Below are 13,506 nucleotides of genomic sequence, written 5' to 3' on the forward strand. Positions count from 1 at the left end.
GGTGGCGGGGGCGGGGATGGGGCGTGAGGGGCGGGGGGTGGGGGAGAACTTCGCGTATTTCCGATCGTCATCGACGCAGTCACCACCGCGGCGGGGTCGTTCGTTGGTGGGGTGCTCTCGCAACTCCCACCGCTGTGTCTGTGGCCCCCCGCTGCTGATAGGAATCATCAAATCCTAAGGTAAACTAAAACTATAAACTACTTTTGCATTTTGCCAGGTCAGGCCCTCTGAGCTCCACTGTATCGCTCTTTTTCAGAAGCGACCCGGCCACCAACGAAAGCTCAATGGGGTGGCTTCTTCTTGTAAAGTAGTAACTCGGCAGGAGACGACTTCACGGGTAGCACACTCTTTATTTTCACCAACTTGTAGTTACACGGATGACTAACACCCTACTTCGTTACACGGGTGACCAACACCCACTTAGCTACACGGGTGACGGACACCCACTCAACTACAACTTCGTTACACGGGTGACCAACACCCACTTAGCTACACGGGTGACCAACACCCACTCAGCTACACGGGTGACCAACACCCACTCAGCTACACGGGTGACTAACACCCACTCAGCTACACGGGTGACCAACACCCACTCAGCTACACGGGTGACTAACACCCACTCAGCTACACGGGTGACCAACACCCACTCAGCTGTACTGACACGGGCTCTTACGCCCTGTAGCCTTCCGGGACACACCCAGCCGGGGTGCCCGTCTCGGCTCTGGGTACCACCGTCCCGACCCACACGGGCGTCGGACTACGGTCCCCCCAGTCTCGGCTCCGAGCCACACAGGGCCCCTACCTCCTCCACCCCGTCTTCGGTCTTCAACTGGTTAACACTGACCACGAGTGCTCTCGCGCGTCCCCCTTTATACCCCTCCTGCGGACGTCGCTGAGAGTACTCACTTATCTGACCAATCACTGCGCACTCGCTACGATCCTCTTTTCCCAGCTTGTGTGAGCGCGCCTCACCACCGGCGCGCGCGTCCATGCCACGCCCACACCGCGTGCCCAACCCCGCGCCCCGTGATCCATCACTGCCGGCGCACGTCAATACCACCACTACATCCTCATCGTGTGGACATTTACAGCGGCCAAATACTCTGAACGCGCCGTGATGTTGAGTCTAAATGTGGAGGGGAAAACCGGAGGACCCGGATAAAAATCCACGTGACCACCACGGGGAGAGAGAGAGACACGCAAACTCCAAATATACAGCAGCAGGCGTCAGGGTTGGGATCGAGCCCACAACCTCCTGTGTACCGGGCGAAGGAGTGAACATCTCGGCACCAAGCCTGGGTTACGGTAACGAGCCCAATCAATCCACCCACAGCTCCAAGGCCAACCTGCAAAACTCTCAAACTAATTTTTCGTATTGCACCCTCCGTGACCCCCCCACCCTCGCCCCCCACCGACTCTTGAGGATTGGACAAAGTTAATCAATAAGCAGGGTTTGAGCGGGGGACGAGGGTCCCAAACGAGGTCTGTGTTTGAACTGCGACGCCGCGCATGCCAAATGTGAAATGCGAACGCAAAGGGAAGAGCCGAGTTTGGCAGCGGGACACCACGGACAGAGTGTTTGGGGGAGGAGAGAGAGAACGACCCAACCAGACTCACTTGCCTATCGTTCTAGCCACACCAGCCAACAGCGGCCATGCCCCCGGCTACCACCGCACCCTAACACACTCGCCAATCAACCACAGTGTCAATACCAACCACACCATCCAGCCAGGGCCCTGTCTTACTACCACTGCACCCTAACACACTCGCCAATCAGCGCACAGTGTCAATACCAACCCCACCAGCCAGCCAGGGCCCTGTCTTACTACCACTGCACCCTAACACACTCGCCAACCAGACCAGTCAAACTGTAGCACGAGCACTGCTCCTAACCCTGACCATACTGACTAATCAGACCGTACCCTTAACCATTCAACCCTCCGACTAAACTAGTCAAGCAAGCGCTCGTACTCACCCTATCCCTAACCCTAACTTGACCTCGAGTAGCCCCACGTCCGGTGCGTCGCCATGGCGCACTCTTCTTCACTTGCCTTGTGCCACGTTCAGTTCCTGGTGTTCACCCCGTGACAGTCGGGAGCGCCACACAGCGGTACGGTGTGTGGTATGGTGAGGTGTGGTGGTATGGTGAGGTGTGGTGGTATGGTGAGGTGTGGTGGTGAGGTGTGTGTGGCGGTACGGTGCGTGGTATGGTGAGGTGTGGTGGTATGGTGAGGTGTGGTGGTATGGTGCATGTGGTATGGTGCGTATGGTGGTGAGGGGTGTGTGGTATGGTGAGGTGTGTGTGGTATGGTGAGGTGTGTGGTATGGTGTGTGTGGTATGGTGAGGTGTATGTGGTATGGTGTGTGTGGTATGGTGTGTGTGGTGGTGAGGTGTGTGTGGTATGGTGAGGTGTGGTGGTGAGGTGTGCGTGGTATGGTGCTTGTGGTGGTTAGGGGTGTGTGGTGGTGAGGGGTGTGTGGTGGTGAGGTGTGTGTGGTATGGTGAGGTGTGGTGGTGAGGTGTGCGTGGTATGGTGCTTGTGGTGGTTAGGGGTGTGTGGTGGTGAGGGGTGTGTGGTGGTGAGGTGTGTGTGGTATGGTGCGTGTGGTGGTGAGGTGTGCGTGGTATGGTGCTTGTGGTGGTTAGGGGTGTGTGGTGGTGAGGTGTGCGTGGTATGGTGAGGTGTGGTGGTATGGTGAGGTGTGGTGGTGAGGTGTGCGTGGTATGGTGCTTGTGGTGGTTAGGGGTGTGTGGTGGTGAGGGGTGTGTGGTGGTGAGGTGTGTGTGGTATGGTGCGTGTGGTGGTGAGGTGTGCGTGGTATGGTGCTTGTGGTGGTTAGGGGTGTGTGGTGGTGAGGTGTGCGTGGTATGGTGAGGTGTGGTGGTATGGTGAGGTGTGGTGGTGAGGGGTGTGTGGTATGGTGTGTGTGGTGGTATGGTGAGGTGTGTGTGGTATGGTGAGGTGTATGTGGTGGTGAGGTGTGTGTGGTATGGTGAGGTGTGTGTGGTATGGTGAGGTGTGGTGGTATGGTGAGGTGTATGTGGTGGTGAGGTGTATGTGGTATGGTGAGGTGTGGTGGTATGGTGAGGTGTGGTGGTATGGTGCATGTGGTATGGTGAGGTGTGGTGGTATGGTGCATGTGGTATGGTGAGGTGTGGTGGTATGGTGAGGTGTGGTGGTGAGGTGTGGTGGTATGGTGAGGGGTGGTGGTGAGGGGTGTGTGGTATGGTGTGTGTGGTGGTATGGTGAGGTGTATGTGATATGGTCAGGGATGGTGGTGAGGTGTGCGTGGTATGGTGCTTGTGGTGGTTAGGGGTGTGTGGTGGTGAGGGGTGTGTGGTGGTGAGGTGTGTGTGGTATGGTGTGTGTGGTGGTATGGTGAGGTGTATGTGGTATGGTGAGGTGTGGTGGTGAGGTGTGTTTGGTATGGTGTGTGTGGTGGTGAGGTGTGTGTGGTATGGTGTGTGTGGTGGTATGGTGAGGTGTATGTGGTATGGTGAGGTGTGGTGGTGAGGTGTGTGTGGTATGGTGTGTGTGGTGGTGAGGTGTGTGTGGTATGGTGCGTGTGGTGGTGAGGTGTGCGTGGTATGGTGCTTGTGGTGGTTAGGGGTGTGTGGTGGTGAGGGGTGTGTGGTGGTGAGGTGTGTGTGGTATGGTGCTTGTGGTGGTGAGGGGTGTGTGGTGGTGAGATGTGTGTGGTATGATGCGTGTGGTGGTGAGGTGTGTGGTATGGTGTGTGTGGTGGTGAGGTGTGTGGTATGGTGTGTGTGGTGGTGAGGTGTGTGGTATGGTGTGTGTGGTGGTGAGGTGTGTGTTCCAGTGCGTGTGGTGGCGAGGTGTGTGGTATGATGCGTGTGGTGGTGAGGTGTGTTTGGTATGATGCGTGTGGTGGTGAGGTATGTGGTATGATGCGTGTGGTGGTGAGGTGTGTGGTATGGTGTGTGTGGTGGTGAGGTGTGTGTTCCAGTGCGTGTGGTGGCGAGGTGTGTGGTATGATGCGTGTGGTGGTGAGGTGTGTTTGGTATGATGCGTGTGGTGGTGAGGTGTGTGTGGCATGGTGTTCACATTACCTCGTGTGGTGGTGAGGTGTGTGTGGTATGATGTATGTGGTGGTGAGGTATGTGGTATGATGCGTGTGGTGGTGAGGTGTGTGGTCCGGTGCGTGCGGTGGTGAGGTGTGTGTGGTATGGTGTTCACGTTACCTCCACCGTTGCGGTAGCAGAGGTAGGGGAAGCGCCACACGTTCCCGAGGCCAACCGCGTAGCCGATGCTCGTGAGGATGAACTCGATTTGGTTCGACCAGTTTCCCCGTTTCGCGTTCTCATCCTGGCTCGCCACCCGGCCCTCGAGAGCCACACCACCATTCTGCTACCGCCACACCACAGCATCACACCACAACGAGACAGCGCGTCACAACACAGCGTCACGACAAAACAACACGGCGAGTCATGCCGCAGCATAGCAGCACAAGGTCGCATTGCATCATCACGCCACAATGACACAGCGTGTCACAACACAGCGTCACGACAAAACAACACGGCGAGTCATGCCGCAGCATAGCAGCACAAGGTCGCATTGCATCATCACACCACAACGATACAGCGCGTCACAACACAGCGTCACGACAAAACAACACAGCGAGTCATGCCGCAGCATAGCAGCACAGAGTCGCATCGCATCATCACGCCACAACGATACAGCGTCACAAACACAGCATCACACCACAGCGTCACACCACAACGACACAGCGCATCACAACACAGCGTCACGACAAAACAACACGGCGAGTCACGCCGCAGCATAGCAGCACAGAGTCGCATCGCATCATCACAACGATACAGCGTCACAAACACAGCATCACACCACAGCGTCACACCACAACGACACAGCGCGTCACAACACAGCGTCACGACAAAACAACACAGCGAGTCATGCCGCAGCATAGCAGCACAAGGTCGCATTGCATCATCACACCACAATGACACAGCGTGTCACAACACAGCGTCACACCACAGCGTCACACCACAACGACACAGCGCGTCACAACACAGCGTCACGACAAAACAACACAGCGAGTCACGCCGCAGCATAGCAGCACAGAGTCGCATCACATCATCACACCACAATGATACAGCGTCACAAACACAGCATCACACCACAGCATCACACCACAACGATACAGCGCGTCACAACACAGCGTCACGACAAAACAACACAGCGAGTCATGCTGGAGCATAGCAGCACAGGGTCGCATCGCATCATCACACCACAACGATACAGGGTCACAAACACAGCATCACACCACAGCATCACACCACAATGACACAGCGCGTCACAACACAGCGTCACGACAAAACAACACAGCGAGTCACGCCGCAGCATAGCAGCACAGAGTCGCATCACATCATCACACCACAATGATACAGCGTCACAAACACAGCATCACACCACAGCATCACACCACAATTAAACAGCGCGCCACGAAAAAACGTCAAACTTAAAACGTCATCCAATTTTCCTCGACTCCAGTCCGTATGACCCGGTACAGCATGCCACGAATAGCAATCATCTGGTCCGTGGAGCGTGTGTACTCGCTCGGTTTTGCACACGAATGGAAAATGTTGGTAAGAGCACAAAAGGTGAACCGGACTGTCACGAAGACTGGGATTGAGAAATTAAAATGCAATCCGTCGGCCGATGGGCATTGTGAACCAGCGTTAGCTTAAGTTGTCAAACTGTGGGCCCGTTTCGACTTTGTGAGTCTCATCAGTTGCCAGTTAAACAAATTCAGTTTGGGTTTTTTTTCTCCCAACGCTTTGAACATGTCAAGAGATGTGTTGGCCTAAATATACAACGTATTTCCGATCCGATGCGCAGACATTTAGTCATGACTGGCATCTGTTGAGGGAACAGCTGTGCTGTGATTTCATAATTTTGGGCAATCGTCCAAATATACAACACGACCTATGGCGAGTGTTTACATACTGGACGTGTGATACACACCGCGTTGTCCAATTTCACTGACACAGTCGCAGGTAAATAGTGCAAACATGTCAACATTATGGCACTGCGTTGACAGTGGTGTATCAGCACAAATAGATTTCCACAAAAATATACAACGCTCACGTTTCATCGTTTGGGTATAATGCGTTCGTAATATCAATTATGTTGATGTCACCTTCATTCAAGGTGTTTATCGCAGCAATAACAGTTAGCAGTAAATGTTCCTTGTTTCATTCGGACAAGGCATCACTTCGCTTGTACATTAAGACCTTGACCTCCTCCTGTTCATCTCTTAACGCTCACATCTTCTCCATAGGGCACCACGGTGGCTAGGAGATGTTAACTACCTCGCCTGGTATACAATATCGATTTAAAGCTTTCGTGACTACAGGGATTCATCTTATTGGTTCTTTCGGTAAAGTCACGTAGAAGGGAAATAATAAAATTATAAAAGTAAAACATTATAAAATAAAAATGCTCACGACGTTTCGGCCACAACACAAGCAGCCGTCCTCAGGTGAAGAAACAGAGCTGTCGGAAAGACAGCGTTCCATTATTTTATTATTTCCCTTCTACGTGACTTTATCGAAAGAACCAAGAAGATGGAATACAATAGGTCGTTGGTTCGATCCAGACCCTGACACCTGCCGTATATTTCGAGTTTGCGTGTCTCTCTCTCTCTGTCTCCCTGTGGATGAGTGGATTTTTTCCCAGGTCCTCCGGTTTTCCCCTCCACATTTAGAAACATGCCTTTAGAGTATTTGACTGCTATGCATTTCCACACGATAGGCCAATTCACTAGGCTATCATTTGTGACCAGGTCGCTTCCAAATAAAATGGGTATATAGCTCAGTGAGCCTTGCCTGGTAATACAAATAGTAAAATAGTCTTCCTCTTCCCTCCCTCCAACCCTCCCCTACTCTTCCCGAACCCCCAGGTGCCCTCTATCTTGGCCACCCATTCATCAGCCCTAGCACGCTCCTGCCCTATAAAACATTTCGTGCTGGTAGCGTTTTTTAAATTACGTCAAGCGCCTTGATTTAAGGCGCTCTAAACATATAAATTAAGATCAGAGTCTCCAGCCTCTTCTTCAGCATTGAGATGTTTGTTGAACTTCTTTCGCACCGTACGTAGCCAAACCGCGCTAATCGGAAGTGCGGGGAAAGGACAAGAAACTAAACACAAAACGCTGTTTTAGAGAAAAGAGTTTTCAATATAGATTTAAAAGTGCATAGCTCCAGTGGCTTCCTAATAACTAGATGTCTGCGTTGATATGTTTGGCCAATTTCATTTAAAAAGTGATGATATCGTAGATGTATCCATCAGAGATAATCTCTAACATCTCAATTACGCGGGGGTAAGGCGAGCCACATTTTGGCGAGTGTCGCTTCTGAAGCGGAAATTGCCGTGGTTGCTTTTGGGAATAGCAACGCACGAATGCGGTAAAAAAAAAATACTTTTCCGGGAGTTTGAAAAAAAAAGCGAATTTCGTCGTCAAAAAAAATATTAAATACAAAGTTGGCAGCGAGAGAGCGAGCAGGCGGGCGGGCGGGCTAGCGGACAGGCTAGCGAGCGGGCGAATGAGTAGAGGTTTGTTATTGTTTTTTTTTTATATCCCCGCAGTGAAATGCACAGCCACGGGCAAACGCAATAAAGAGGCATCATATAAATGAATAAACGTCACCGCTGTAAATTAGCGGAAACGGCAGCAGCAGCAGCAGCGAGCAGGCGGCAGGGTGCCGTGTGAGGTGGCGATGCAACTCGGAGCGAGGTAGATCACAGCTGCAGTGGTGCTGGTGGTGGCGAGACGTGAAAAATCCGGCCTCCCACGCACGCCACTCACCACCGCAACGATCCCCCGTATAGCCTCAACGGCCTCCACAATCGGAAGGTCACGAGTTCAAACCCTGGCTCGGGCGTCGACTAAGCCCATAATCTCCCTCCCCCCCCAATTGCAGTTAATAGGGCACCGTGGTGGAGCGATGTTAACGCACTCACCTGGTATGCAGGAGGTCGTGGGTTCGATCCCGACCCTGACGCCTGCTGCTGTATATTTGGAGTTTGCATGTCCCTCTCTCTCTCTCCATCATCATCATCATCACGGTGGCTAGGAGATGTTAACTACCTCGCCTGGTGTACAGGAGGTCGTGGGTTCGATCCCGACCCTTGACGCCTGCTGCTGTTTATTTGGAGTTTGCATGTTCTCCCAGTGGTCACGTGGATTTTTCTCCAGGTCCTCCGGTTTTCCCCCCCGCATTCAGAATCAACGTGCGTTTAAAGTATTTGGCTGCTATCAATTTCCACGTGACGTTAAGCCACTTCGTCGCTTCTGAAAAATAGCTAAACAGCTCAGTGGGCCTTACGTGGTAAATGAAGAAAAAATAATAGCGTTTTTATAACAAAATTAGCCAAAATGCCGGAGATTCAAGAACCGTGATTCCCATCACCATGCGATCCGCCGACCCTGATGATAGCCTCGTGCAGTGCACGTACGTACGTTTCCCCAGAGTTAGATCCCAACGGCGCCCCATGGCATCGTGCCATCAAGACGGACGGAGGCGATTCCTACCGGGACCTCCTGGGGCACCGCCTCCTGTTTAGAGAACGTCCCTCGGAAGATGACGCCACGAAACTAGATTTGACCCGCCATCTACTTGACATATGTGAACAAAGAGCTTCATAGCTCATCGGATTCCTCCGGTATAAATACAGATTCTGTGACAGATACGCGGTGTTAATGCCCGGCAAAGATTGCTCATTGCAATCAAAAGCTCTTCCTTTTTCGTCTTTTAATTTTCAGCGCGAGAATTTAGCCAAATTAAGTGCATCGTCGTCGTCATCATCAACATCACAATCTATGGGTAGATAGCCAGCAGGTGTCCACTGCACATTTCATTAAGCACATATGAACCAAATTTAACAAAGTGGGGTTTTTAAAATGTGTTTTTTCGTGAAGTAAATGGTGACCGGGCTAAGACAATCAATCCGCTACACTCGAGACTCTGGTACTGGTAGGAACCTCCTGGTTACACCAGCCCACAGGGGATTATTGTGTCCGTCCGTACATCGGTCGTGCATCCAAAAATGGGAGGGGTGGGGCTGGGTGGTGAGGGGAGGGTGGGGAGGGGCTGGATGGGGAGGGGCTGGTCACCCCGTGGTGCCCTTAAACGTGTAACCTACTCACGCCGGCTTGTGCCCGCCCTCACAGTCGGGCATATTTGCGAAATACACCACGCCGCCGTTGACCCTGGCCATTGACCGAGCAACCCAACGTTCCTACCAGCTCCCTCCGCAGGATTATTAACGAGTGATCTCAGCGGTGCCGGCTCCACGTCTGAGCCAACCCACCACCACCACCTCATTGTCGGCATTCTATAACTCGCACAGGTCAGCCTGGGACACACCACAGCCTAGGTGCGTAGCCCAAGAGATAGGATCTGTGAAATTGTAATGCTTTGGTTGAAAGTGGGTTTGCCATCAGCTCTGTTCATCTATCCATCCGTTTGTCTTTAACAAGGGGCGTGGAGGAGGCGGCTGCATAATAATAACGCTCGCAACGATGATCCGATATGGGGGTGTCCCGGTAACGAGATGTTAACTGCCTGGAGCAATCCTATAAGCTATCAAGCTCTTGTTCACATATGTCCAGTAGCCTGGTGTACATGAGGTCGTGGGAGCGATCCAGACCCTGATCCACGCCACCACGGGGAGAACGTGTATACTTGGAGTCTACGTGTCTCTCCCCGTTGTGGCCGAAACGTCGTGAGAATTATTTTATTATGTTTTATTTTTATTATTTTATTACTTCCCTTCTACGTGACTTTACCGAAAGAACCAAGAAGATCTCTCCCCGTAGTTGAGTAGATTTTTTTCTCCGGCTGCTCTGGTTTTTGTCCCTCCAAATGTAGAATCGACATGCCTGTAGAGTATTTGGCTGCTATAAATGTCCACGTGATAAGCCACTTTGTTCAGCTATCATTTGTGGCCAGGTCGCTTCTGCAAAAGAGCTGCGTAGCTCAGTGGGACCTTACCTGGTAAAATAATAAAAAGTTAATAGTTTTAGTTGAGTAATGAACCTGTGGTGTAAAGTTCCGTTGCTGTTAGGGACTTAGGCAAGAGGAAACCAGCCACATTGATCAAAGGACCACGCTGAAGGTGAAGAAGACACAATCCAGCTTAACAAAACACGAAGTGCATTTTCAAACAAGCATTTGCGTTTTGCCCTGACAGATACCTTTCGGCTTCTGTGCAGCTGATTAAAGACTTCTGATTAGGAACGCCCGTTGGTGATTGTTACATCATCCTTTGCGTAATACGTGATTTTTTTTTATCGTCCCATCATTTGTTCACAAAGCGGTTTACATCTTCCTTCAAACGTGACGACTTTCCCCGGCCACTTAAACCAGAATTCAAACTAAACAATGATTGATTTGAAGCTTTCGTGACTGCAGGAATCCATACTCTTTGGCTCTTTCGCTAAAGTCACGTGGGTAGAAAAATAAAATAAATCACGACGCTTCGGGCGCTGATGACGGACGCTTGTGTTGCGCCCGAAATGTCGTGCTTCATTCTATTTTATACCCACGTGACTTTACCGAAAGAACCAAAAAGTACAAACAATTATTTTTAAACTATATTTTTTCTTTTTGTTACGCGGCGTTCGCTGCTGTCGCCGTGCAGAGCGAGGCTGCCCAGCCGGAGACGGTGGCGAGTCACGGGCCGCGTTCGAGCCGTCGACGTTGATTGATGGTGCGATGCTTCGGGCGATGGTGGGAAGCGTTATGAGCAATCTGTCAAGTCGTAGACTCGCCCCCGTCCTCACCACCCTCCCCCCCCCACACACACACTCCCCCACCACACACATCACCCCCCAGCCCCCAGCTTCCATCTCAAGGCAAGAGCACAACCCCATCGCTTATCCCCAGCCGTAATTTCGCCACTCCACTACCACCACCACTACCGCCACCACTACCGCCACCAACAACAACAACAACAAAATCACCACGACCCCTATGAAGGCCGGCACGGTACGCGAAGGAGGGGGTGGGTGGTCAGAATCACCACCACCACCACCACCAAAACAACAACCACCACTGCTACCACTACTTCCAGAGCCACCACGATCACCACCAAACACAAAACCACCACCACCACCACCGAAATTGGCACCACTAAAATCTTATTCTTAGGTTTTTTCGGTAAAGTCACGTAGGTAAAAATGTAAAATTAATAAAAGTTAAATAAAAATAAATTCAAATAAAACCTCAGAATATGAATCCTTGCAGTCACGAAAGCTTCAAATCTAGAACCACTAAAATCCCCAACGCCGTTATCAGCACTACCAACATCAACACCACCACCACTGCCGCCGCCACCACCACCACCACTAAAACCACCACAACCAACAACAAATCCGTCTTTACCAGCACAGCGTCCACCACCATTGGCAGTGATTGTCTTTCCACTGCACTGATGTCAATGGGAGTCAGTTTGAACATTTGGCTAAACGAAATAAAATAACCCGTGTGATGTGTTCACATGATTATAATAGCCCATGCGTCCTGGCTTTTGAGCCACCCAGTGTCCATGTAATCTTACAAAATGTCACGTTTCCATACGAAAGGGCAGGATCAGCCTAAAGTTACACATGGCTCTGTCTCGTGCTAAACGCTTCGATTATACAATCAATGATTGTTATTGACGAGCCCAAGTCATTCGCCTGACGTGGGGTGTGACGCCAAAGCCGATAAAAAGCGACAGCGTCTCGCCACCCATGACGAGCACGCGCGCAGCATTCGCGTGGCACCTGCAGATAATCTGCCAGGATTACTATCGGCGTTATGATTAACAACAACATTGTATGAGCAAAGTATCATATGCACGATAAGGGCTTTGATAACTAATGGGTTTAATAACATTCAAGAAATATATCATCATATTTATTTTTAAACTAAATCTAAGATTAAATCTTGAACTAAAACTTTCGTTGACTGCAGGAATTCATATTCTTTGCGTCTTTCAGGAAAAGTCACGTAGATAGGTTCAACGAAAATAACTAAAAATAACAAAAAACGACGACGTTTCGATCGCAACACAAGCGTCCGTCATCAGGACGTCATCAGGACGTCCACTTGTGATGCGATCGAAACGTCGTAGTTTTTTGTTATTTTCATTGAACCCATCTCCGTGACTTCACCGAAAGACCCAAGGAATATACATCGAAGATTAGTTGAAGGTTCGTCTTTCGGAAGGGCCATTGGTTCTTAACCTGGTGGTGCACGAAACATCCCGTGGGCGTGCGAGACGTGGACAGATTTGTTCAGAAGGTAAATCATCGAAAACACAATTGAAGCCCGGGCACGTACGTTACAACTACGTTGCTTCATCAAACCCCTATGCATTTATATATATGCAGGAAACGTGAAGAACCACGGGCACTCTAGCGGTTTACCACACGCACACACAGCACGGTTTTGCTGATGCTCTTTGTTTTAATATCGGCCTCCGTGGCCACGTGCCCGCACGCCAATGCCACCCCCCTTGGGTGTCTCGATGCGATTACGGGCAGAGGCGGGCAGACTCGAGATCTCACAACGCGGTAGCTGGGGCACTGCTGGGAACGAGTGAAGCAATGGACCTTGTTGGGAAATGTTACGCGCATCAATTCTAGATTTGAAGCTTTCGTGACTGCAAGGATTCATATTCTTAGGTTTTTTTTCGGTAAAGTCACGTAATTTTAATGTTTTACCTACGTGACTTTAACGCGCACCCCCCCCCCCCCCCCCAAACTCTATCTCTCATCACAAGAGCCGGCGATTCGATCCCACCCCCGTGCAGCCTTTAAGAGACCGCTGAGCGCGAGTGCCTTGAGCGGGCCCCTGTCGAGGGCATCACGGCGGCACGCCTGCTGGCCTCTATGAGCCGCCGACGTTCACGCATATTTGAGGCTGAGTCGACCGAGACGATGGAAGGGGTGGGTGGGGGCCGGCCTGGGACCGGTCGTGATATCACTGAAGTCACTGATCGCTGGGAAGATTTGTCAGGCAACTGGGGTCGCAGCACAGTGCGCGAGCCGCGGTTACCACCGCCGCTCTCCAACATTGCACGCAGTGCACACACCACACACACACCACACACACACTACACACACTACACACACCACACACACACTACCCACACCACACCACACACACACCACACACCACACACACACTACCCACATCACACCACACACACACCACACACTACCCACACCACACACACACTACCCACACACCACACCACACACACTACACACACACACTACCCACACCACACCACACACACTACACACACACACTATCCACACCACACACACACTACCCACACACCACACACACACTACACACACACCACACACACACTACACACACACTACACACACTACACACACCACACACACACCACACACACACCACACACTACCCACACCACACACACTACACACTACCCACACCACACA

The 13,506-nt window shown here is 51.3% G+C and overlaps 1 protein-coding gene across 3 annotated transcripts in view; it reads right to left on the bottom strand.

The window, feature by feature from the left end:
- The window catches only part of SLC6A9 (solute carrier family 6 member 9), a 114,321-nt gene that overhangs the window by 37,892 nt on the left and 62,923 nt on the right, over nucleotides 1–13,506 (bottom strand). For 2 of the 3 annotated variants that reach the window (XM_061567824.1, XM_061567823.1), the window contains exon 3: nucleotides 4,205–4,370. In XM_061567824.1, coding sequence (XP_061423808.1) covers nucleotides 4,205–4,370 — 166 coding nt within the window. The remainder of the gene's footprint in view (nucleotides 1–4,204; nucleotides 4,371–13,506) is intronic. The other variant, XM_061567825.1, reaches the window with a different exon arrangement.

The sequence above is a fragment of the Lethenteron reissneri genome, chromosome 39 (genome assembly GCF_015708825.2).
Source record: "Lethenteron reissneri isolate LAM-NWPU_2019-01 chromosome 39, ASM1570882v1, whole genome shotgun sequence".
NCBI classification, from domain to species: Eukaryota; Metazoa; Chordata; class Hyperoartia; order Petromyzontiformes; family Petromyzontidae; genus Lethenteron; species Lethenteron reissneri.